The sequence below is a fragment of the Mixophyes fleayi genome, chromosome 2, assembly GCF_038048845.1.
Source record: "Mixophyes fleayi isolate aMixFle1 chromosome 2, aMixFle1.hap1, whole genome shotgun sequence".
NCBI lineage: Eukaryota > Metazoa > Chordata > Amphibia > Anura > Limnodynastidae > Mixophyes > Mixophyes fleayi.
Window position 1 is genome coordinate 144,317,294 of NC_134403.1, and position 23,369 is coordinate 144,340,662.

Below are 23,369 nucleotides of genomic sequence, written 5' to 3' on the forward strand. Positions count from 1 at the left end.
CTGAAGAACATACTGCAACATAAATTACACAAGTCATTCTTATTTAGAATGCAACACATACATAGATGGATGGTACAGGACTAGACCCAGATACCCAACCCCACTTTGGAATAATTGATAATTTAGTGAACCATCAAAATACGGATAAAAGTTCTTGTCTAGGTGTGGCATTACAAAAAGTCTAAAACCCTTTATTCAAATGTGACTAGAATTTAATACTCTTAGAGCACCACTCTTAATACACCTTCAACTTTATCAGTCTCTGATTGTCCAATCTGAAAATGAGGTACCATTGCTCATATAGTCTCTCCTATGAAAAAAAAACAAAAAAAAAAACAAAAGCTCTTCAGCTAGCAGAATATTGAAAAGTAGAGAATGTATAAATCAGTAATAAAAATAGATTCTGATAATCTTACATTACTTTTGCATATTGAGAAAGCGATATAGGGACTGGGATTGGGAATGAACATATATTTTGGGGAATACACTAGAAACCACATGTAATGCAAAGTTCCAACAAATACAATTGTATTTCCTACATATATCTTACCCCCACTAGTCTTATGAAATTTGGGAAAAGCTTTAGTTAAAACTATACTAAATGTGGACAAGAAGTAGGTACATCATGGCATCTCCTTTGGGGATTCCCAGTAGTACACAGGTTTTGTGGCCACATGGGTTTGTAAAGATGAATAAGAATTGTATTCCTAAATATTCAAAGACTTGTGTACAAAACAACAAGGTTCATCCAGGTATTCATTATATGAAGCACCTATTAAAATACATGGACAATGCAAGATTTTGATTTCAGATCATCAGTTGAAAATGTGTTATCTTTCCAGGAGGATTCAGACCTCACACAAGATATAGCATCATATGGGAAGAAAATATGGACTGTTAAAAGACTCGGGTGCTTCCAAAAGGTGTGAGAAGGGGTGTCCATGGGCATTTAGGGATACTGATGCTTTGGCATATCTCTATTTTCTCAATATTTAAGTATTGTGAATGGAATAACGCTCATTAATTGTAGCAGAACACTGATGAATAAGACCATGCATATCTCTCTTCCCGTATAGGTCATGTTTGTCTCACTTGGAAAGGATCAAGGAGATTTGCAAGAAATGGACTTTGATTAGACCGAGGAACAATTTCATGTACTCTCTCCTTTTCATGTACTTGTTGCTAAGATAATGAGGAGTCTACTAATGGTTGCTAGTCTAATGCTCTGCTTATATGCTACAAAAAGTTTGTCAACTGTTTCTCGTGTATGCGACATATCATGTTCAGGGATAATGAAAATTGTATTTTTTATTAAAAGGGGTTAACAAAAAAAATATTCTACTTATCAGCAGAATCGGGGTACGTAATAGAGTGTGGGAAAACAACTTGAACCATTCTTCAACCACACATTCTAGATTTTAGCTTTATATGTACAAAACTGATTATTAATGATCAGGATTTTTAGTATAATGGGAAGAGTGAGGATAAATCAGAATGTGATAAAGTAATCTCTACAAAATAGACTAAATTTAAGAAAGATGAACAAACTCAGATGTCACTTTCCAGATAGTCTACTGGAATGCATTGGAGGGACTGGAATCAAACATTTTTTACAAAGTTTATACACTTTGCCCTCCGTCACGTGACTTTAGCACATAAGGCGACTGCTACTTTTGGATGATTCTTGCTTTTTGTATAAAAATACATAATGTTAAAATACTATAGAAATCCCAACTGATCAGAAACATCTCTAATCTGCAGATAATGAACAAATAAGCATGTACTCCTTTTGATATATGCTTTGCCAGTACTTGGCTTGGAAGAAATAAAATAGCTGTGATTGAAGGCAACAACTCTGATATTCTTTTGGTGCACTTAATTTGGGAGGTGTCGCCAAGTACCCAACCTTTAGGGTATATCTAGCAATCATCTACTGAGCTAGAAATCTGACAATTTCCCCAGTCTCTAAGGCTGGGTACACACTATGGTGTTCACAGGCTATTATCGAGCCAATCACACAATAAACGACCGGTCGGCCAGATATCGCACTAGTGTGTACGCTCCAACAATTAACGATTATCGCCCCAAAACACATCATATCGTTTGCTTTGATTTTATAAACGGACTAAAAATCTTGGTCAAATATGGAAGAATGTCGTTCCAATTCTGCAGTGTGTCTGCACTCACGACCAGCAGTGTAGGCAGATCTACATAGAGTTTACAGAGTCACAATCTTTTCAGCCAATGGTCATGACAGATGAAGAGCACAGATCTGAAAGTAAATCTTGTCACACATCTACAGTGTGTACACATGAATCAGAATGCTGATTGAGACTTTCAGTAGTTGGTAAAATCTTTAACAATAACCTAACAGTACATTTTTGCACAGTTTTTACAAGTACTCTGTAATGGATGCCTAAAAACAGTTCTGAAAATGGAACCTAATGGGTCTGGAGCATGGTGGGTTACAGAACAATGCCAAGTCCAATTCAATATATTTAACACAAGCTAAGTACTGAGGACAATGAAGTGACCTCCAAAAAACAGGAGTAAAACCACAAGTTCACGATCACATATCAAACGAGTTTGACATAGTGTTACTAGTGTTTTAACTTGCATTGTTTAAATGCCAGTGTGAAAACGGTCTGAGAGGAATACATTGTTTCTCTACTTGCAAATATTATATAGTCACAATCCTCAATTTACAAAACATTTGTGGCCTGACTTAAACTTCTGGAATGAACTTCATTCTAGCAATAGATCAATGAGCTTAATTGATAGAGTGCAGTTTGTTTATGAACTCAGGTGGGATCTATACGCTAGCAGTTTTCTTAAGCTAAAGCCAATCATAGGCAAGCTGTTTTGATTGGCTACGCATGTATAGGACCCTTCTTATTTATTTTTTGTGGGCCCGATTGCATAGGGAATTTAGTCCCGTGATGACTAGGCTGGGGCTAGTTCCTATTATGGCAGGGGGACACCATGGTCTTCATATAGCATCCTTTGTACTAGTGGAAAGTGTATTCTGTGTTTGCGTTGTAACATTATTTTGTGAATACAGGGTATATGCAAATGTTTTTCAGGATACATTACACAGTTAACTCTGTATGTTGAAAAATGGCAGGAGGATATCAATGTGATATTTGCCCTTACTGTCCTTCAATTGGACAATGCTTTTCTCTTTACACTGCATTGGATACAAATGTATCCAGAAAGCATTAGTGTTGTATTCTAGAGCCACCAAAATCAGTAAGTCACAAGAAGGCCACAAAGGTGACATTATCTGTGATTGCACAGACCAACCCACAAAGTTAGCTACTGCTTTGCTGAACTTAAGCATGTGCTCTTTGCTTTTCTGTTATTTTAGAAGAAGCTGAAGAAGGAGACTTCCATACATGAAGACTGCCCTTGGCACGTAGTTTTTTGTTAAGCTCTACAGTTTTTCTTATAAAAATAGAAGGATGAAAAGAACCTTTTATTCAGCTTACGTCAATAAATTGATTCATTTAACATTCTGCAATGTTTGCATTTCCACTACGCGCACTTAGAAAGAAATGTGTTTACAGTAGGAGGCAGTAAGCTTACCCAAGTTGGCGCACAAAGTATCACACACACAAATCCCACAGCACAACGTGTTAAACACCAACTGAGAAAAAAGGAAGGCATTCTGCTTCCTCCCACACAGGTAGTGAAGAAGAAAAAAAAAAAAGAAAAGAAAAATGTTTTTTGCTAACCAGCTCGAAAGACAATTTTAAACTATGTTCCAAATTGCAAAAAAATCCAGGGCAGCAAATTTAACTTTATTTAACTTAAAAAAAAATAAAAAATAATAATAATAATAATAATAATAATAATAATAATAATATCACTTCTTGATTTCTGATATATTTATATTAACAATTAAAATTATGTGTGTCCAAAAATAGAATAAAGTTATAGTATATCCCCAGAAAGTCATTAAATAATCCTTGAGAAAATACAGCACAAAACGAAGATTTCATAGAGAGGAATTCTCCACACTTGTGATCCATCGCACCACTAAACTAGTCTTACTAATCTATCTATTCCAGCTTACTAGGTTTAATAGAGATGCACGGCATTTGGTGAATAGGTTTCTTGTAAAGTATAAGTGCATAGAGATATATAGTATGTTCCAGTCTTGTCAACTCTGCAGAAGTTAAAGATAAGAAAAGAAAACGATCAGAAGTGTATAGGATTTCTATTTCATGTTAATACAATTTTTTTTTATTTAAATCATTATTTATTTTATTTCATTTTAATTATTATAAGCACCTTTAGGACTCGTACACACAGGCACTGAAATCAGACGTTTAACCATAATCAACAACGTCTAGTAAACACTTTTAATGTAAGCAACTTGCCCTATACACACATGCTTTCTGACAAGCGTTCACTTTGTGTTACATCAATGTTGACATTGCCTTCGGCGTTCACATTCATTAATGTTCAGTAAAATATGATGGAGTTGCATAGGAACTTCTGTGAAAGCACAAAGTAAAAAAAACATAGCACAGTATGATATGGAGCAGTTTTGAGACACGCTAAAAATACCCACGTGGTCAAAAATACCCATTGTTTTTCAACAACAGTGAGTGTGTAACCCTATGTCACTCGAGTGGCTTATAAAAGACCGCACACCAAATGCACATTTTATTTCCACATTGTGATAGGACTGGTAGCAAAGAGCAAAATCTAATAACTAATTCTAACCTCTTTCAACCCAGTTTAATCACTTCCAGTAAGAATGAATTTCTAATGTAAAGTTTAAATATAAAACCAATACAAATGGCCTATAAACCTAGCCTCATGTTATACCAACAATGTGGATTAAATAGTTGGATGTATCTCAAAGCTAAGCCAGTCCTATGCACCTAGGGTGAGACACACAAACATGTATTGTTGATGAGGACTGAGGATCTATTTGTTAGAACCTGATAAAATTCTATGTAAGCCTCATTAACATTTTCCCCCTGCTCCCACTTATGTTTCCAGAGTGAGGGGCCCCCAAGATTCAAGTAAGATGAGCAAAATGATAGGGGGTGACAATTCAAAATGTTAATGCCATCCTACTTTTTATGTCATGTTAAGCATAACTTATGTACATTTAATTCACATTTTTTTTATTCAGGGCTTGTTCCTACAGACATTTTCAGAGATGTAAATTTTCAGTGAACCAGTTATATGAGTTTACAAGAGATTTAGGCAATGTATCTAGCTGCTCAAACTTTTTTTTTCCATTTGGGATCCCAAGGGTCAGCGTGCCGTTGACCTGGAGCCCTGCGAGAGGCAGTTTTTCCCAATAGAAAATCTTACAGATAACCACAAAAACAAAAATTCACATATCCGATGGGGGCTTCTGATCGACAGGTTGTACAACTCTGACCCAGACACAGGATCGATAAGGAGCAAAGAAACTCTAATGACAAAAACCGATGTACTTTAGCGCTAAAAATGAACCTGGTGTTTAAACTTTAACCTGGCTGCCATTTAGTTGGCTTCAGACTGCGAGATGTGTATATTTGACAGTAGGAGGAGGCCATAATGAATCACACTTTATGGGTTTAAACAAAGTTGTAGTGGAAAGTCAGAAAGGAGGAATATTGTTTTTTCTGTCCATGTTGCCTTCAAGTCTCACTTGCTTTTTGTGTGTTTTGATGTGTGGTGTGTCTATCAAACATTTTACACGGACAGTATTAGGGATCAATGAATGTGGCAACATGCACTAAACAGAGTTACTGCACAGTTGGCAACATATTAAAATAGATTTCCATGGACATTTTGTTGCCGTCTGTATTGCCTATACTGGCTCGGAGAACCTTGAAACAATTGCCATCATGACACGTTTACCAAATGTGATCATACCATACATATGTGCATTTTAAAGTACTCCTCAGTAAGTATTAACATCTAAAGCACAGAAAATAGATTGATCAAAACAGGACCATTCCTAGGAACAAATATCTTTGCAACCTGGGACTGTACCTGGAAATGAGGGACAGTTGGCTACTATGATATTACACAATTCATGAAAAAAACAGCACATAAAATTAGTCTCCTGATTGGATTCAAAAAGTCTGGTCTAACAAGCTTAGTAATATTCATTTTAGAATAGCACAATCATGACGAAAATATATGACCATGAAACAGGCAATCATTCATGACAAATTTGCATGTCACATACACATACAACTACGTAACTGCTCCCTAATTAAAATGGTAGAGAGATTTTAATTTTAAAAGCAAAAAAAACACAGGGTCAATCTTTAAGGCTAGAAAAATACATGCAATGTTCACACGTTAAATAAGCCTAAGGAAGGACTAGGAGAGTAAAAAAAAAACAATTCAAATGACATATAGATATATATTCATATTCTGTATAGAGAATTATGATTTATAAAAAAAGGAAGATCATGGATTAAGTTTACCATGAATGTGCTTATCCAACAGAAGTTATAAAAACCTGCCAAAAAAAACCTTCAATGATTGCCAACATTTGCTGTCAAGCCAAATATCATCTCTTGAATAACTGTTTGAATATATTAGCAGATTCCAAATTTGTGTTTGCCTTGATGTATTTACTTTGAAGAGTACTGGTGGCTTGTATGTGTTTATCAGAGAATACAAGGTGAGCAATTATAGTTTGTTTACCCCAAAAGAACATCTCAAAGAAACTACTCCCGCCTGTGTGACTCTCCAGCACACTGCTGCTCCCAGTACCTGTAAGTGGTGGCAGGAGGGAAGGAGGCAGACAGACCTGAGGTTTTTAAAGGGTAAATCTAGATCACTTTCCATCAACCCTTTGTTTAACTACCCAAATACAGAATACATTGGGCTGGATTTAGTAATAAATTAAATAATAATAAAAAAATTTTTTAAAGTAAATAAATATTGACTAACAAGTATTATCCTGGCACCAATTTCCACAGGGGTGTCAGGGTGAGCCACATTGCTATTAAGTACAGGAGCCTATTAGCAAAAGCACAGTGGAGTGGTGGTGGCTTTAACATACATTTGCAAATGTGTGCAACTGAGACTTTTGCATTTTTATCTACAGTAGAAATAGCAGATCTGTTGCTGGCTATAGCAGTGTGCTGGGGGGATTTGTCTGTGTTCCTTTTAGGATAACCCCACCCTTTCATGCACCTGCTATAGCCTATAAACTGATTTGAGCAACTCCCATTTCTTTATAAGTACAGGACTGGATTGCACTAGTCAAGAATTACCATAGGGAATTCTGCCCCATGCTGATTGGGCTGGGGCTGTTTTCACATTAGTACGATCAGTGTGACCTGGCAAAGCTGGCATTGATTGCCAATTTTACAGGGGTGCCAGCGCTCATTTAACCCCTGCTACTAATTTTGGTGAGTGGGAAGGGGCCAAGCTGATTTTTTAAAAAACAGTAAAACTACAACAGTCATCATCATAAAGCTGATGCTAATGACTGCAGTATCTTTATCCTGGATGCATGTTTACACCGTAGTTTGATTTGCACGGAACTTAAGTTACATGTTAAGGATGTCCAATGGATCGAATGTGCAGGGTGAGCAATATGAAAATCTTTGAAAAAGGGCATGTGGTTGAGAAACTCATAAATGTATCATTAAAATTTAACTAGCAAAAACAATTACTTTTTTATTTTTGTAATTAAAGATGTTTTTCGCCAATTTCTATTTTTTCACATTTATAATTTCCTCCAAACAAATAATTATCTGCCACTAACGCATTTCGAGCCTGGTTAAACCTCTACAACACAGCCCATTACAAGACACAAGCTCCAACTAAATTCTTTAACAATAAACAGTGGTCATCAAAAATAATTCCTAGTAAATAAGAAACGAGTAGGAGCATCAAAACACATTTATATAATGTTGCCCTGTTTTGAAAATCCTTGTTTTAAATTGCATAAAAACTATACAGATTGTGACACACAAAAAGATTAGCAAGTTTAGAAAACTATTTTCTAACACCCAAAACATGATGCCAGAGAACACATTGTACATTTCAGATACAAAATGACATAACTCAACAATAAATACATGAACTTTAGCTATACCGAGAAGTAAATCAACTGCTTGCTTACCTAATACACAGGGAGTGTAAGCGGATTTATTGGACATGCTTTTTACAATTGTTGACCATGTTCTGTAATCCAACTAACTTCTAAAACTATTTAATAACAGCTGACAAGATTTTTTGTGTTACTAAAGACAGGATCAAACAAATAAAACCACAAACTTATTTTGCTGAGCTCTTTCCCCATCCTAGGCTCATTTTCACTCCTAAACCTTGTGTCCTTCATAAAATGACATTTACAGCATTGTCCTCTGCAGTATTCAGCGACGCATGTTCCTCTTTATTAGTCATATACAAACCTCACAACATGACCTATTTTACCCACAACACAATTGTAAGCTCCCATTTTCCTGCTTTTTCCCAGTTCTAATCACCTTGACAGCAGCCAACAAGGGCATATGCTGCTCTCTCACCTTCATATATAGGAACATGGAGAAAAATAGCTGTTTCAAATTGAAACTTGTGATTCAGGTATTAATAGCAATATACCAATTTAATTCCTACTGCACAACATATAGGAAATGTGATGTTGCCTTGGAGTTCTGTGACATGTACACAAGTTATCTGTCTGCAGCCTTGTAGTTTGTTATGGTCATGGATCTCATTGGTGGGTTCTAAGGTTCTCATATTATACAGTAGTGGGTTCCATTATAATGTATGTCTGCTTATTCAGTATTCGGTTCTAATTTAATTATTTAAAAAGCTACATCGCATTTTATATTCACTGTAAGGACAGGGAAGGCCTATCAAATTTTAGCCCGGGGGGGGCAAGACTTGACTCACCAGCCCATTAGGAACATTTTAAAGGAAGAATAATGCAGGTGGCTCAGTGACCCAGCCCAAGGTAGTCCATGATGGCACTGGCCCATGGGGCAGTTGCCCCCCAGCCCAGCCTGCCCTGTGTATGGACAACTATGTGCCACAACTTTCTCTGTATTTTCAGCACATTTATTAGTAGCTAATTTCTCTATTTATGGACAAGTTCTTAGTACCACTTTACTTGTCTATGTGCTTAAATTAATTATCAGTAGTTACTGTGCATAGCTACTGTATATGGAACAGAACAATACCATGTATTGTACTTTGTAGGCCAAGATGTGTAATTATCACTAGTTATTTGCTGTATATATGGACACCTGTGCAGAACCACATCTCTTGTTTATTATCGGGTTATTTAACTTAAATAAAAATATTTTAGATTTTGTGCGTATACCAATTAGAGACAGCAAAAACCCTCCCCAGACTAAAAAATATTTCAGTGGGATAGTGGGACTAATGCACAAAATGCAGCCAAACTCCACAGCATTTTACATACCAGCGTTTAGAGGGCACTAATTAAAACACTAGTAAGTATGGTTTCTAGCTTTGGCAGTGATGATAGCTTTTGCGTTCTCCAACGGGTGTACACTAAAAGCTGCTTTAACGTTGACAAAATTGCACTCTAATAAATAGTAATACACTGACATGTAGCTAGTACAGCCCTATTATGTCATCTCACAGAAAATAATATCCATTGATCACAAAGAAGTATTATAAGACAAGAATGAATGTACCTCCTAACAGAAATGATATAGATATTAGAATTTGCTTCATAGATCTGACTCATTCTTCAGTCTCATGTATTTATATGAGGATATGCCTGTGTGACTTGTAATAAGCCCATCATTTACAGTGTGTGCTACGTTATTGCCTGCACAGAAGAATTTAAACTGGTGCTAGGTTTTGCATTATTCACTTCATCAAAACAGTCACAGTGGGCCCAGGCACAGACTTACCTTTTCCATTTTGCCAAGCAGTGTACCAGGACAGACTGAGGAAAGACGTGATGAACACTAACGCGGTGGCTACAGTTCCATTTCGGAGCCTCATTTCATTGCACCATCACACTGGTTCTGCGAGATCTGCTCTCAGTATCAACTTTAAAAAAGGTATAAGGTATGTTTATACTCTGCTGGGAATGCATCAATGGTACTGCCCCTTCTGGCACTTTCAGCTCCTCTATTTACACACAACATAATGACGTTCTTTCACATCTCCTGCTCAACTCCTGGCAACTTCACCTTAGTTTCTCTGGCAGTTTTTTTTTTCCACTCCTCCCTATCAAAAGATAAAAACATAGAAAATGTAATTGTCAAGTAAAGAATGGTTAAAAATCAAACATATTCCTCCTAAGCCTGTGATCACAAAAACACTTACATTAAGTCAATAGTCTAATAATGTTATTAGGTACCTTCTTCAAAGTGCAGCTTAAATACAATGTGATTAAAGAATAAGAAACACAGAGACGGCTAGCCAGTCTCCACAGCACTCAAAGAGGAATTTAAGATTCTATCTTAGCCTCTGCTACATGAAGCTGCTATGATCTATTTCGTAGCAAGTCTGATAAAAGACAAGTTTCCCAATGTCTTGGAATCTGTTCAGCCATCAATATCACAGTTTTATGTTCCCCTCAATAGGCTAACAGGACTGTGAGACTAAAGAACAAAGTCCACCAAGGGGTTAAACACACATGTGCATGTATGCAGGAAGCCCCCCTATCTTATCCTTGGCTGTCTATGCAGTAGCTATCATATTGTCCACAGGGCTCCCTCTCAGATAAATCGGAGCCAACCCAGGCAGGTGTCTTTACCATGCCCCTACCTGGTCCAGTCCTTCTCCAAGTGCTTTAGTAAATAGCAGGTCAACAAACACTGACCACCAGAGCTGATCAGCCCTGGGAACATGAGTATTTCTAGGACAGAAGGCCATGTCTAGAAAAGACTGAGACTGTACAATGTAAGCTCTCAAGGGCAAGGTCCTCTCTATTTTCTCATGTCTGTCCCCCTCGTATGTCCTGTCTATTGTTACCATCTGTGCGAGTCCCTACAGTTGTAATCAAACTCCTCTGTGCTACTTATGTCTAACTGCCTCATGTACTTGTGATTTTGCTAACTGTATTAGTTATGTCCTATCTGTACTCGTACGACTGTCTGGTTCTAGGGAATCTGTGACGTCTTATATATAAATAAATAAATCAGAATTTCCTAGGTAATCCGAGGATGGGGATTGATTTTCCCTTCTGGCTGATTTGTGTGAGAAGAAATGTGGGCACAGATTCAGGTAGCTGGAGTAGGCATGACAAAAGCTTAGGGGGTGGGGGACTTCAATCCCCCCTCTTATCTAGGAAACACATTCCAACCATATTCCAATCAATAAATAATATAGGAAATTATATCAATAACTTCCTTATGAGAACATTGTATATACAGCTGAAGGAATAAGAGCACAACTCATAGATGCTACTGATCCTACTGAGGACGTTTCAGACACTAATTTACGTGAATAAATACATTAACTGTTGAAAGGTTTTATGTAAAACCGGAACAAAAAAGTAATAAGAAATAAGAGACATAAAATAATTTACTGCCCTTTCCTTCATCCTCTTAACAGCAATGTAAGAATCACGCTATGGGCTATAGAAAAGAAGTCATGCAGACATGACTGAAATGTCATTAAGTAAAGCAAGAGATAAGAGTGAACCTATTTTTCAGAGTATCTCATGGACCAATATGCCAAAAAAAAAAAGAAAAAAAAAAATCTCCCATGGACTTTTTGAGATCTGGCCTCTACCCATAAAAAATGTGACATCATTGTTTTCAATTTAGACAAAACAGGAAGACCTATTACTCAGAGATATTTTTTATCTAGATCTCTCTGGATTAAATTAAAGAGCCCCTCACATTTGTAGCACAGCAGAATTGTAGCACAGCACTGTTGAAAGAGTTCCACTGAGGAATAAGCAATAGAAATAGCCAAAGTGAAGATAAAGTAAATTAACTTATCTATAGCTTAGTGATGTACAGCATGTAGGATTTAGTTCATGACATGGGGAAACCACAGTTATTTGCAAGAATTGGATTTTGCTACCAAATGAATCAGAACCCTGACTTTAGTTAGTCAAATCTAGGAGATAGCAAGATCTTTAAAGAAGCAAGGGAAGAGTTCCATCTATTAACATCAATATAAATCCCTGGTGTTTCAAACTCCCATTGTCCTATAGATTGTAAGCTTGCGAGCAGGGTTCTCTTACCTCTCTGTCTCTATGTATCACCCAGTATTGTCTTATTAATGTTTGTTCCCAATGGTAAAGCGCTACGGAATTTGCTGGCGCTATAGAAATAAATGTTGATGATGATGATGATAAATTAATCCCGAAAATTAGGCACCAGCAGTAATTCTTATGCACCCCGACTCCTAGTATTTGTCCTACCCTGCTGTACAGGATATATGTGGTTTACAGAAAACATTATACAGATAAATTAACGCTTTCATGTCATTTTAGCCCTTCTTTTTAAACTTCTTTTATGTGTTCAGTCATTGGTCATATCTAGTGGCAGGTCACTATATGGCCTACAGTAATATACATCACATTATACACTCACCATCAAGTCCCTGCTGCACAAGATGGTGAAAAAAAAAAAAAAAGTTTCGTTTTGGTTTCTCCTTTGTATATGGATTAAACTCAGCAGATGACTTGCATCCTCTACAGCCATCTCCTGAATTCATCTGGTCCAACACAACAACAGTGCTGAAATAAATGTTGCCATTTTAATAATGAGAACTGAATGGATACTGAAACGTTCATGGCTACAAACTGAATAAATGTTGCGTTTATTTTTAAAAAGAAAATTGTTCACCATTATAAAAAGAATAGCCAGTTGGAGTAATAATGGTCCACAAACATGTTAATCAATCCAAAAAGCACACAAAATAACCCCAAGTACTGGTGGATTATACCTATTAGTAACTATATCAACATCTAAGGGTCTTCTTATAACAGTGATAATAGTGATATGATATGGTGATATGACAGAATTATAATTGGACTCTGCATATTTCATGGATATCAAGCACATTTTTAATCAGATCTATACTACCTTTTGCTGTTGTTCTAGAGTGTATTATTCAGACCCCTTGAGATCATCGTTTCTATTTTTTAACTGACATTTATTACATTGTACTGTCTTTTACAAAATACATTATTCTGGCTTTCTTGTCTGTTTTTTATTAAGATTTTTTTTTTTTTGCTGCTACTGTATATAGTACTAAGCTGAGCAACTATTCCTGCATGATATAACAAAGTTCCAGGAGAGCACATGAGGAAGCCACCAAGGTAAAGCGACTAAATAAGATTTTAAAAAAGTTACAGGAGAATAAACAGAAGTAAAAAAAACAAGTGCAGCTTTTAAAATGATAAATTCCAAACTGCACAGCTTTGAGGAACCAGTGTATGACCTCATATTTTATGAATTGATTTACTATACGATTTTATTGAAGCAAACCCTGTGTCTAAATCTGATAAGCAATGAGAGAAGCCGCTACATCTGCCCTCAGTACAGTGCCACTGTCTAGGGCTAGGGTAGGACACAATAACACAATTTAGAGGGCAGGCCAGCTAGGGGATCACTGGAGCTCTGCACGCATTAACCCCTTCACTGCGCACGTAAAGCAACATTCAGCAGCGGACGGGTTAGGAAGTAGCCTCAGCTTTTTGGACACCGAGATGGGTGAGCTGCAAGGTGCACAGAGACCGCAGACCAGGATTACACCCCAGTGCCATGATAATGACACAGGCAGAGATCTGCATGGCCGCCTGGCTCTCCATCCTCTGTCACACACACATCATACCGTGTAGCGGGCACCGGCCGCGGTTCCCCAGCACGGTCACTCGGTCGGGGGTACTAGCCGGATCGAGGCTCTGCTCCGGGGACTCCGCGCTCTATGCCGTGGATCCCATACTGGATCCAGCCGCTGCTGGGTCCTTGTGGATCTTCTCACCCCAGATCTCTTCCTCCCTACCGCCCCCGACTGCACCTACACCGATAACCGGAGCACTGCCCATTCTCCGCCCACCAAAGTAACGCTCCCAATCACAGTCCAGGATGGGAGGAGACCCAAATTGTCATCTATGGAGCCGGCGCAAAAGGCTGTCAGCGAGGCCACGCCCCCCAAGCGAGTGCACCAATCAGCTTCGGCTAAATGACAGGAGAGAGGATTAGGTGCTGCTGGATGTGTGATTGCTGAGAGGCCAGGGAGATGGCTGTGTAACCTGAAATGAGAAGGGATCAGGATGTATATGAGAGACAGGAGGGAGCAGGCGGTGTGACTGTAGAAATATAACACTGTGACATCAGGTGTGTGTTTTTGCATGATTGGTTATACACAGTCATCACATGGGCTATCCCAAATGTAATGTGCCTAGAATGAAATAAACATTGCTGTATATAATAAGTTAAGAAAACATACAAAAATACAGCACTTCGGCATCCTTAATATTACCCACCTCAAGGGGTGGAATGTTGAAAGAAGCAGGATACTTTTATAAAAGTCCCACATCATTTACATCCAAAACTCAGGTTCAATGTGTTCTTCAGAATGTCATATTTACATGGTTATGTTGCATGTATGTATCTTAAGATACGTGCAACTTAGCATAGTGTGTCAAATGCATCTGCATGAAGATATGTTTAAAGCACATCAACTTCATGATTATGACTGGGGTTTTAAGGTATATTTAAATAAAATAAAAAACATGTGGCTTCCCACCCCAAAAAAGTGATCTAAGCTCCAGCACTCATAGCCTGGGATGGTTGCCACTAATGCAGAAGAACGAACAGTGTGGGGCAGAGCTGTAACGAGTAATGTTAGCACCGGAGGAAAGTACGAAATGTGGTGCCCCCAAATCTGCCTTTGTAACCAAATTAGCGTAAAATATTCTTTTCCGCCGCCTCCCTTCATACTAGTGCCCTGCACAACTGCACCTCTCGCACGGCACTCATTACGGAACTGTTGTGGGATCCCCTGCTAAAGCAGCACCAGTTTATGGCAGGCTTGGCTGGTCACACTATAAATAGGGAATCCTGCAGTGTGGGTCCCCTTGTTTTAGTGGAACTCAGTCCCAGCAAGAGGCTGAATCCCTAGGGGAATTGTGTCCTTACTGTACTTTGCCTTGGGCAAGTGTACATATGCCCCTGGGCCAGTCCCATAATGGGCCAACTTGGGCTGGGGCAGTGGCGGAATTACCATCGGTGCTGCAGGTGCAGTGCCCCGGGGCCCATGGAGATAATGGGCCCCGCTGATGCAGAGGGTCGGGGGGCCCGGTTTCAGCCTCTCTGCCCCGGGGCACACAGCTCACTAGTTCCGCCTCTGGGCTGGGTCATTGGGCTACATGCATTTATTTTCCTTTAAAATGTTCCTAATAGGCTGCTGAGCTGAGCCAAGCACATAAGGAGTCATAAGTGCAATGTAGTCAAAGTGGCATACGGACATATGCATACGCATCTTTGCTGCGCATATGCAGCACAAAAATGTGTACTTTTCACAAAAAAGGTCTTGCATCCAATTCTAAGAGTCCTCGGAGAATCAACAAAATATTAGTCATTATCATTTTGGTTTCTGTCAAGTAAATGCACAGTTTTCTACCGTTCAAATCTAAAAAGATTTAGACAACCTGCTGTGAGCTGCTAAGCAATGCAATATTAATCTGATCATTTAACAGCCAGACTTTTGAACAACTAGTCCAACTAGTCCTTTGAGTGTTAGACATACAAAAAGTGCAAGGGGCTTACAGGTGAGATAAATCTACCCTCTTCTCCCTACATAATTCATGGCATGTTTAAATTATGAAGAAAAGCTTTTTCACTGCAATTTCTAGCACTGGATGAGTATTTGCACTAACCTGTCTCTGCAGGGAAGTGTGATTTGTGGACCTTTCTAGGGAAGAATATATAATGTATGCTGGGTAAATATATGTCAGATTTGTAGTATGGGTACTTTATAAAGAGAATATAAACATTGGGTAGCAGCTGGAATTAACAGAATTGATCAAATACTAAGGGACTCAGACCAATCTCATTTGCTAAACTATAAAAATAATTTCAGTTATCACATTGTTTTATCAACTTCTTCAAATCTGTCAGTTTATTTAGTTTAACCAGCTTATAGGAACTCTTAGAAATTTCACACATGAACACTACTGCGCTTACATGGCAATCGTAAAGGATCTTATGCTATTAATACCACACTTTCCTTATTGCAGAATCACCTGATTTGCAAATTCACAAGTCTCAATGAAAGGCATGCCTAAATATAATGGTAAATTTTGAGGACATAGGGCCTGATTCTGAGTGAAGAGCAACATAAAAAACAGAAGCAAATTTGCACCTTGTCAAAACCATGTTGCATTGGAGGGTAAGTACATTTAAAATGTGGGGACAGATTGATAGTTGAGAATGAGATAGGCCTTGTCTGAGAACAACTTTAAATTTCAGTGAAAAAATAAAGTTATCAAGTATTTGTGTGCTACATGAAAGAGCAGCCAGTATTTTCCTTGCATGCAAAAAACAATTAAATAATTTGCACCCCTTAAACTGTAACATGGTTTGTCCAGGAGCAAATTTACTCCTATTTTTTTGCTTTGCTCTTAACTCAGCATCAGGTCCATAGTGGATATAAGGCACCGGACAGCCAAATGCTCCCTGTATGTAGAGATGCTGGAGAATATGAAGACTGGTGGGTACATTCAGACATATCTGGTGGATATGCACAAAGATTAAGCTATGAGGTATGTCTATTAAATAACAAGACTGATTAAATAACTCACCTTTATTTATTGGTATTACAAATGTAGTGTTTGTCCCCTTCAATATACTCCCTATTTGCACTAATACATCGCTGTAGTCTTGTTTTCCACTGGTCAAAGGCATGGAGCAAGTCAATTTCTGTCACTTGTTTCAACATATCTGCCATTTCCTTCTTTACAGCATCAACTGTCTCAATATGTGTCCCTTTAAGCACTGATTTAACTATTTAACTTCTGGGAAAAGAAAAAAATCACAAGGTGCTAAATCGGGCGAATATGGAGGATGTTCAAGTGTAGTAATGTGTTTGTCGGTCAAAAATTGCTTCACAGAAAGTGGTGTGTGAGCAGGCGCATTGTCCTGGTAAAGAAAGAAACCATTTTTCCACAGTTGCGGCTGTTTCTTTCTGACTCCTTCTCTCAGCTTTTGCAAAACTGCCTTATAATAATGTTGATTAACTGTTGTGCCTTCTGGAACCCATTCTTCCAAAATTATACCCTTGATATCGAAAAAAACAATGAGATTTGCTTTGAATTTTGACTTGCTTTGACAAGCTTTTTTCATTCTTGGTGATGACGGTGTTTTCCAGTGCATTGACTGTCTTTTGGTTTCAGGATCATACTAGAAGATCCAGGTCTCATCACCAGTGATTACTTTATGAAACAGGTTTGGATCTGTGTCACGTTGCTGCAGAATGTCAGCACAACATTCCTTGTGACGTTCTTTTTGCTCTGGTGTGAGAACCCTTGGGACCATCTTTGCACAAACTTTCATCATGTTAAGACCCTCACGCAAAATTTTCCATACAGTGTCTTTGTCAATGTTCACGGATTCAGCTATCATTCGAACACTGAGTCGGCTGTCTTTTCAAACAATCTGACTGATTTTTTTCTACATTTTCTTCGGTTATTGAAGTGCAATGTCGTCCAGGGCGTTCATCATCTTACACATTCTCACGTCCCTCTGCTAAATCTTTTGTGTCACTCAAACACATGCGCACGAGACAGGCAGTCATTCCCATAGGCCGTAGTAAGCATTTGAAATCATTCTGTTGTTGTTTTGTGCAATTTTACTAAAAATTCCAAATTGACACGTTGTTCAGCTTTTAAACTAGCATTTTTTGGGCAATTTACAGAAAACACAACCAAACTAAATGGCGACCCACAATCAACTGAACGTCGTAGAGTGTTGCAGCTTGTCATGTAGGTTCAGACAGGTTCAAGGTTACTATGTATACAGTTATAACTGGTTCTGACTGCTTTGTTTACTAGGTGGAATCACAGTCTCGTTATTTAATAGACATAACTCGTATATTGGAACAAAATATTTGATCTAGCTGAATCAATCACTAGGAAAGTTATTACGACTAACCCTCTGGTTTTCTGACTAAACAAAGCCATGAAATCTATTAGCATTCTCAGGATAAATTTATGCTACACAGAGCAATAGCAAATTTTGGAAGAGCAGGGAGGCACCATAGTGAACCAAATCTGGGTCATCACCTCCATGCAATAGATCGAGTACCTAAAAAACAACTCATTCCCATAAGTTTAATGAGAAAGTGGTACGCAATTTACGGAAGGTCCTTATCAGCTAGCTCTATGTGACTTAATCAAACTTTCTCTCTTGTCCCTGTACTTGCACCAACCACACTTTTCTTTTTCCCACCTCCTCTCTGTATATCAGTTCTCCTATCCACTTCTTGAATTTCCCCCTATCCGTCCCCCTTTTATTTTTCTCTTTGTTTCTCTTTGTGGTATCCCAGGCTACATTCATATACTACATTCATTGAGGTAGCATAAAACAGCTATTGGAGTTAGGTACTTTTATTGTTTAGCATGAAAAAGACAGACTAGCCAAAATGTTTGTTATTATCATCTTTGGATGTGTTTGCAAATATATACACCTGCTGTTTTTTGCTAATTGCACCTCTCTCTCATACGTTGTTTATATACAAAGGGAAAATAAAGCTATAACAAATATAACAAGTACCATATTATAAGAAGTTTACACATTATTGTGGAATATTTACCCATTAACACTTTAAAACAGATTTTTGCATGTGAAAAAAAACAAAATCTAGAATAAGAAATACAATTGCACAACAAAAATAAGCACTGGAAACCGGAAAACCTAAATTTAATCCAGAACACCATGATTACAATCACAATTGTCTGATTCCTTAAAACTAAATTATAAGATCTTTATAACAATGGTGCCTTATTTACCTTCATTTATAAAGTAAGGATTCATTCAATTAATGTTACTTTGGCTTTAAACAATTACATTTCCTCTGCTAACTTTTAGAAGAAAATAAACCAAAATGTATGATACAGTACTTTATGTATTTGTATTTTGTCTCTGGTCACACCTAATTACTGTCAATATGACAAAAAATATACTAGCACTAAAATTTTACAATAATAATTTAGCATTCCTAAAAAACATTAAAAAAAATTGGACAGCACTGTTCAGACCAATGTACCATGCCTCTCTGCAACCAAACACCTCTGTCGGTCACTAATTTTTCAGTTTACAGAACACTGAAATCCCCAAGCGAAAAAGCCAAACGTTATGGGCTCATATAGAGTTGGACATACATCTATTTCTTTGCGTAAGATATGCATTTCCGTACTTTTCATGCTCACCAAAAATGCATACACATATGTTTGTATATAGTTTCTAAGTCTATACCTGGGGCTGGTAGGCAGAGTGTAGTAAGCTTGTTTGCATAATTCTAAGTTGCACACATTTGCAAATGTATGGAAAGCCACCTGCCACTCCACGGCGCTTCTGCTAATAGCATGGTCCTATTAACAGAAGCGCCATGGGGTGGCGGGTGGCTTTCCAGACATTAGCAAATGTGTGCAACTGAGACTTCTGCATTTTTATGTACAAGTAGAAATGGCAGCTCCTTTGATGGTTATTTGCTGGGGGATTTTCTCTGTATTTGTTCATTTCAGGATAACCCCACTCTTTCAAGCACTTGCTATGAACCTATAAATTGATTGAGCAACTTCCACTTCTGTATTACATAATTCCAACACAGACATAGATGCAGCAGCAGATTTGCCTTTTAGGAGGCGTATCTCTTGCAGGTACAGGAGGGCTAGAACAACGACATGTAATGATGATGACTATCTACCCCCTTCTGATTATCTGATTATATATTGACCCTTCCAGTTGCTTAAATCATAGTAGGGCAGCTATATTATATGAAGGGGAAGACATAAATAGGGTAGTAATGAATAAATAAAGGGCATGCTTGGTCTTGGAGAATATAGGCTAATCTGCTAGGGCCTATCAGGTCGTTCCATAGGTGGGAAGCAGCCCAGGTGGTCGTGGGTGTGGGAAGCAGGGGAGGGCTGGCAAATTTTAGCCCCGGGGCAAGACTCGACACAGCAGCCTATTTTAATAGGAAAAAATGCAGTTAGCCCAGTGACCCAGCCCAAGGTAGGCCACTATGGGACTGGCCCAAGGGTCAGATGCCCTCCTGCCCGTCAGCCCAACCTGCCTCTGGTGGGAAGAGGTAATCAGTGTGGCAGTAAGGTGGCAGTTGAAGGCAAAGTGGAGGGGACAGGAAGGAGTGTGGATAGAGATGAGTTTGGAGATATAGGGGAAAAGATTGTTTGAGAGCTTTGCAGGTGAGGAGGAGTAGTTTAAATTTAATTCTCCAGGCCATGGGGAGCCAGTGTAGCAACTGGCAAAGAGGAACAGCAGAGATAGAGCAGTGGGAGAGAAAAATAAGGCAGGCAGCGCCATTAAGAATAGACTAAAGAGGGCTAAGATGGGAGTTGGGTAGGCCAGAGAGGAATTTACAGTAATCAAAGCTAGTAATTATAAGGTAGTAAATAAGAGTTTTGATGGCTCTTGTGGTGAGAAATGGCTGGATATAGGATATATTCTGGAGATTGAAAAGGCAAGATTTGGAGAGGGAATAAATGTGAGGTTTGAATGAGAGGTTTGAGTCGAGGATTAACCATAGACAGCGGACTTGAGTTACAAAGAAGAGTGTTGTGTTATCAACAGAAAAAGAGAGTGCGGCAGGTGAGGGAGCTCTGGAGGGGGTGGGTTGGAGATGTTTTTTTCCAGTCTTAGTAATATTGAGTTTAAGAAAGAGCTGAGGAGAAAAGATAGATCTGGGTGTCATTAGCATGCAGGTGGTATTGGAAGCCAAAGGAATTGATCAGGTCACCAAGGGAGGAGGTGTAGAGGGAGAAGAGCCCGGTGGCCAAGAACAGATCCTTGGGGAACTGCGACAGGTAAGGGAAGAGGTGGGTGGTAGAGTCGGAAGTGAAAGGGAGCAGTTGGTGAGGTACAGGAAAGCCAGGAGAGGACAGTTTCACAGAGACCTGTAGATTGTAGTTTGAGAGTTTGCAAAAGGAGGGGGTTGTCAAAGTTATCCTAGACAGCAGAAAGGTTGAGAATGATAAGAAGTGAGAAATGTCCCTTAGAAGGTTGTTAGTGAATTTCATGAGGACAGTTTTGATGGAGTGGATGGAACTAAATTTGGATTGGATTGGATCAAGGAGGGAGTAAGATGAGAGAAAGGAGGTGAGATGGTTGTAAATAACCTTTCAAGAAGTTTGGAAGCAAAAGGAAGGTGGGAGATATGGCTGTAACTTGAGAGGGGCAGGTTCAAGAGACTTTTTTTGAATATAGGGGAGACACAATATGTTTGAACGAGGAGGAAGAGGTACCAGGGGAGGGGGATAAGTGCTGAGGAGGTGAGAGGGGATGGGGTCAAAAGGGCAAGTTGAGAGATGTCATGAAGGTAGAATGGTATGGACTTCATCCGTGGATACCGTAGTGAATGAACAGGGTGATTCAGCTAGCAAGCGGGGTGCCGATGGGGAGCGGGGAGCAGGAACTGTAAGAAAAGATAATTAAATTAAGTGAAGGAATACAGCGCAAAACTTTCTTTAGAGCAGATTGACACTAAAGGAGCATTTTTGAAGATAGTGGGACTGTTTGGAGTGCCAAGGTTAAGGTGGAAACCAACAAAGGCTGATAGTGACACCTGGAATAACAGAGAAAAGAGCAGTGGTAAGGGTGTGATTGTAGATGGAGACAGCCTGATCAGGGCATGAAGGGTGGTGATGGGAGAGAGGATTGAGTTAAAGGAGGAGAAGAAAGTGGTAAGATCAATGGCATCCAGTTGAAGCCTGGTGAGTGTAATGTTAGGGGAGGGGCAAGGTGAGAGTGGTGGGGAGCTACTAAAGAGAGGAGATGGTGGTCAGAGAGAGGGAAAGGTGTATTGTTGAAGTCAGAGAAGGTACAGAAGTGGGAATATGCCAGTTCAAGACAATGGCCTAGAAGGTGGTGAAAGAGAAGATGGGTTAAGGGGGAATAACCTGTAAAGTGCAGCTGTTAGGGTTCCCAGTTTTAATTCTGCAATTTAGATTATACTTGAATCAAAGTGTCTTTATTATGAGCAGAGTTTACACGGGAAGCAAATAAGTGCAGTCAATGGTTAATGACAAGCAGTGTTCATAGAAGCAGCAGGTTCAAGATAGCAAGTATAATGGATAAATGCAGAATCCTAGACACAAAAGGTGAATTGCAGCACAGGGTAGCAGGATGACCAGTATTAACAGGTTTAGGAGATGAACCAGAAAACAGCCACAAATGGCGAAGTGCAGATTCAAGTTACCAGGTTTAGCAGATGAAGTGCAAGCACAAGGAGACTGAATTACCAGGTTAGTCAAGAGGCATGAGGCACAGGTTTGCAAGGAGGCATGTGGCACTGGATGATCCACGGGAGAATCAGGCAAATGCCGGGTCAGGCAAGCCACGGGTCATAAGCCGGAAGATCAAAAATATACCAGGGAGTATGCAGAAGCAAGGTCAAACAAAGCCAGGATCTGGGTCACAAGATGAGGTGCAAAACATCGGAACAAAGCAGGGGTCAAATACCAGGGAGAAGTCAGGATCTAAACAGGAGTTGCACAGAAAGATCAGCAGCAGAGATAAACAAACTGGCACCAGTCTGTAGGAAAAGGCAGTCTTAAAATGGTCAAAAGCAGGTGATTATGATCCAGATGAGATGAGGGCTTAACCCCTTGCAGGCAAGGAGAACCTGTCCAGTTATAACAGCAGCACCTCTGGTGGCACATAAGTCACACAAAATGTCTCCCAACTTGACACCTCCGTTCTACACAAGATCTGCGTCTCTCGTTTACTGCCATCCTTCCATTCCCGGTTACAGTACTTTTTTTCAGGCTGCACCCACTTTGTGGAATTCCCTCCTTCGCACAATAAAACTAGTCTTCAAACCTTCAAGTGCTCCTAATCTGCCTAGGTTACTCTATTACTACCCTCTACACAGCTAACACAAGACAACAAACATTTGACCAACTGTCACAAAGTCAAAGTTGAATTTCGGATCCCCGAATCTGTCTAGATTAGCACCACTCTGCTCAAAAGCACGGAGTCTAACAAAGCAGGTTGTCTTCGCCAGGAACCCCTGCAAGGAGGGATGGACATTGTGACTTCTGCCTCGCAGGTTGCGGCCCTCTGAGTGAGTACTAGATGAGACCTCTTAGAAGAATGAAGGAATAGATGACAGGCTGCTGAGGGGTACCACTGAACAGCTCACCGGGAGATCACTGGAACAGTGAGCAGGGTGTGGTTGGTGATAGTCCATAGAGAGGACCC

The 23,369-nt window shown here is 39.1% G+C and overlaps 1 protein-coding gene across 4 annotated transcripts in view; it reads right to left on the bottom strand.

Annotated features, from left to right (window-relative positions):
• The window catches only part of MGAT4A (alpha-1,3-mannosyl-glycoprotein 4-beta-N-acetylglucosaminyltransferase A), a 66,233-nt gene extending 52,243 nt beyond the window's left edge, over nucleotides 1–13,990 (bottom strand). Inside the window, exons 1-3 of one of the 4 annotated variants that reach the window (XM_075200142.1) lie at nucleotides 13,762–13,990; nucleotides 12,516–12,661; nucleotides 9,870–10,191 (exon numbers count right to left, since the gene is read on the bottom strand). In XM_075200142.1, coding sequence (XP_075056243.1) covers nucleotides 9,870–9,963 — 94 coding nt within the window. In that variant the 5' untranslated portion in view covers nucleotides 9,964–10,191; nucleotides 12,516–12,661; nucleotides 13,762–13,990. Of the gene's footprint in view, nucleotides 1–9,869; nucleotides 10,192–12,515; nucleotides 12,662–13,752 lie in introns of all 4 variants that reach the window. The other 3 variants (XM_075200141.1, XM_075200143.1, XM_075200144.1) reach the window with 3 other exon arrangements.
• Nucleotides 13,991–23,369: the final 9,379 nt, after the last annotated feature.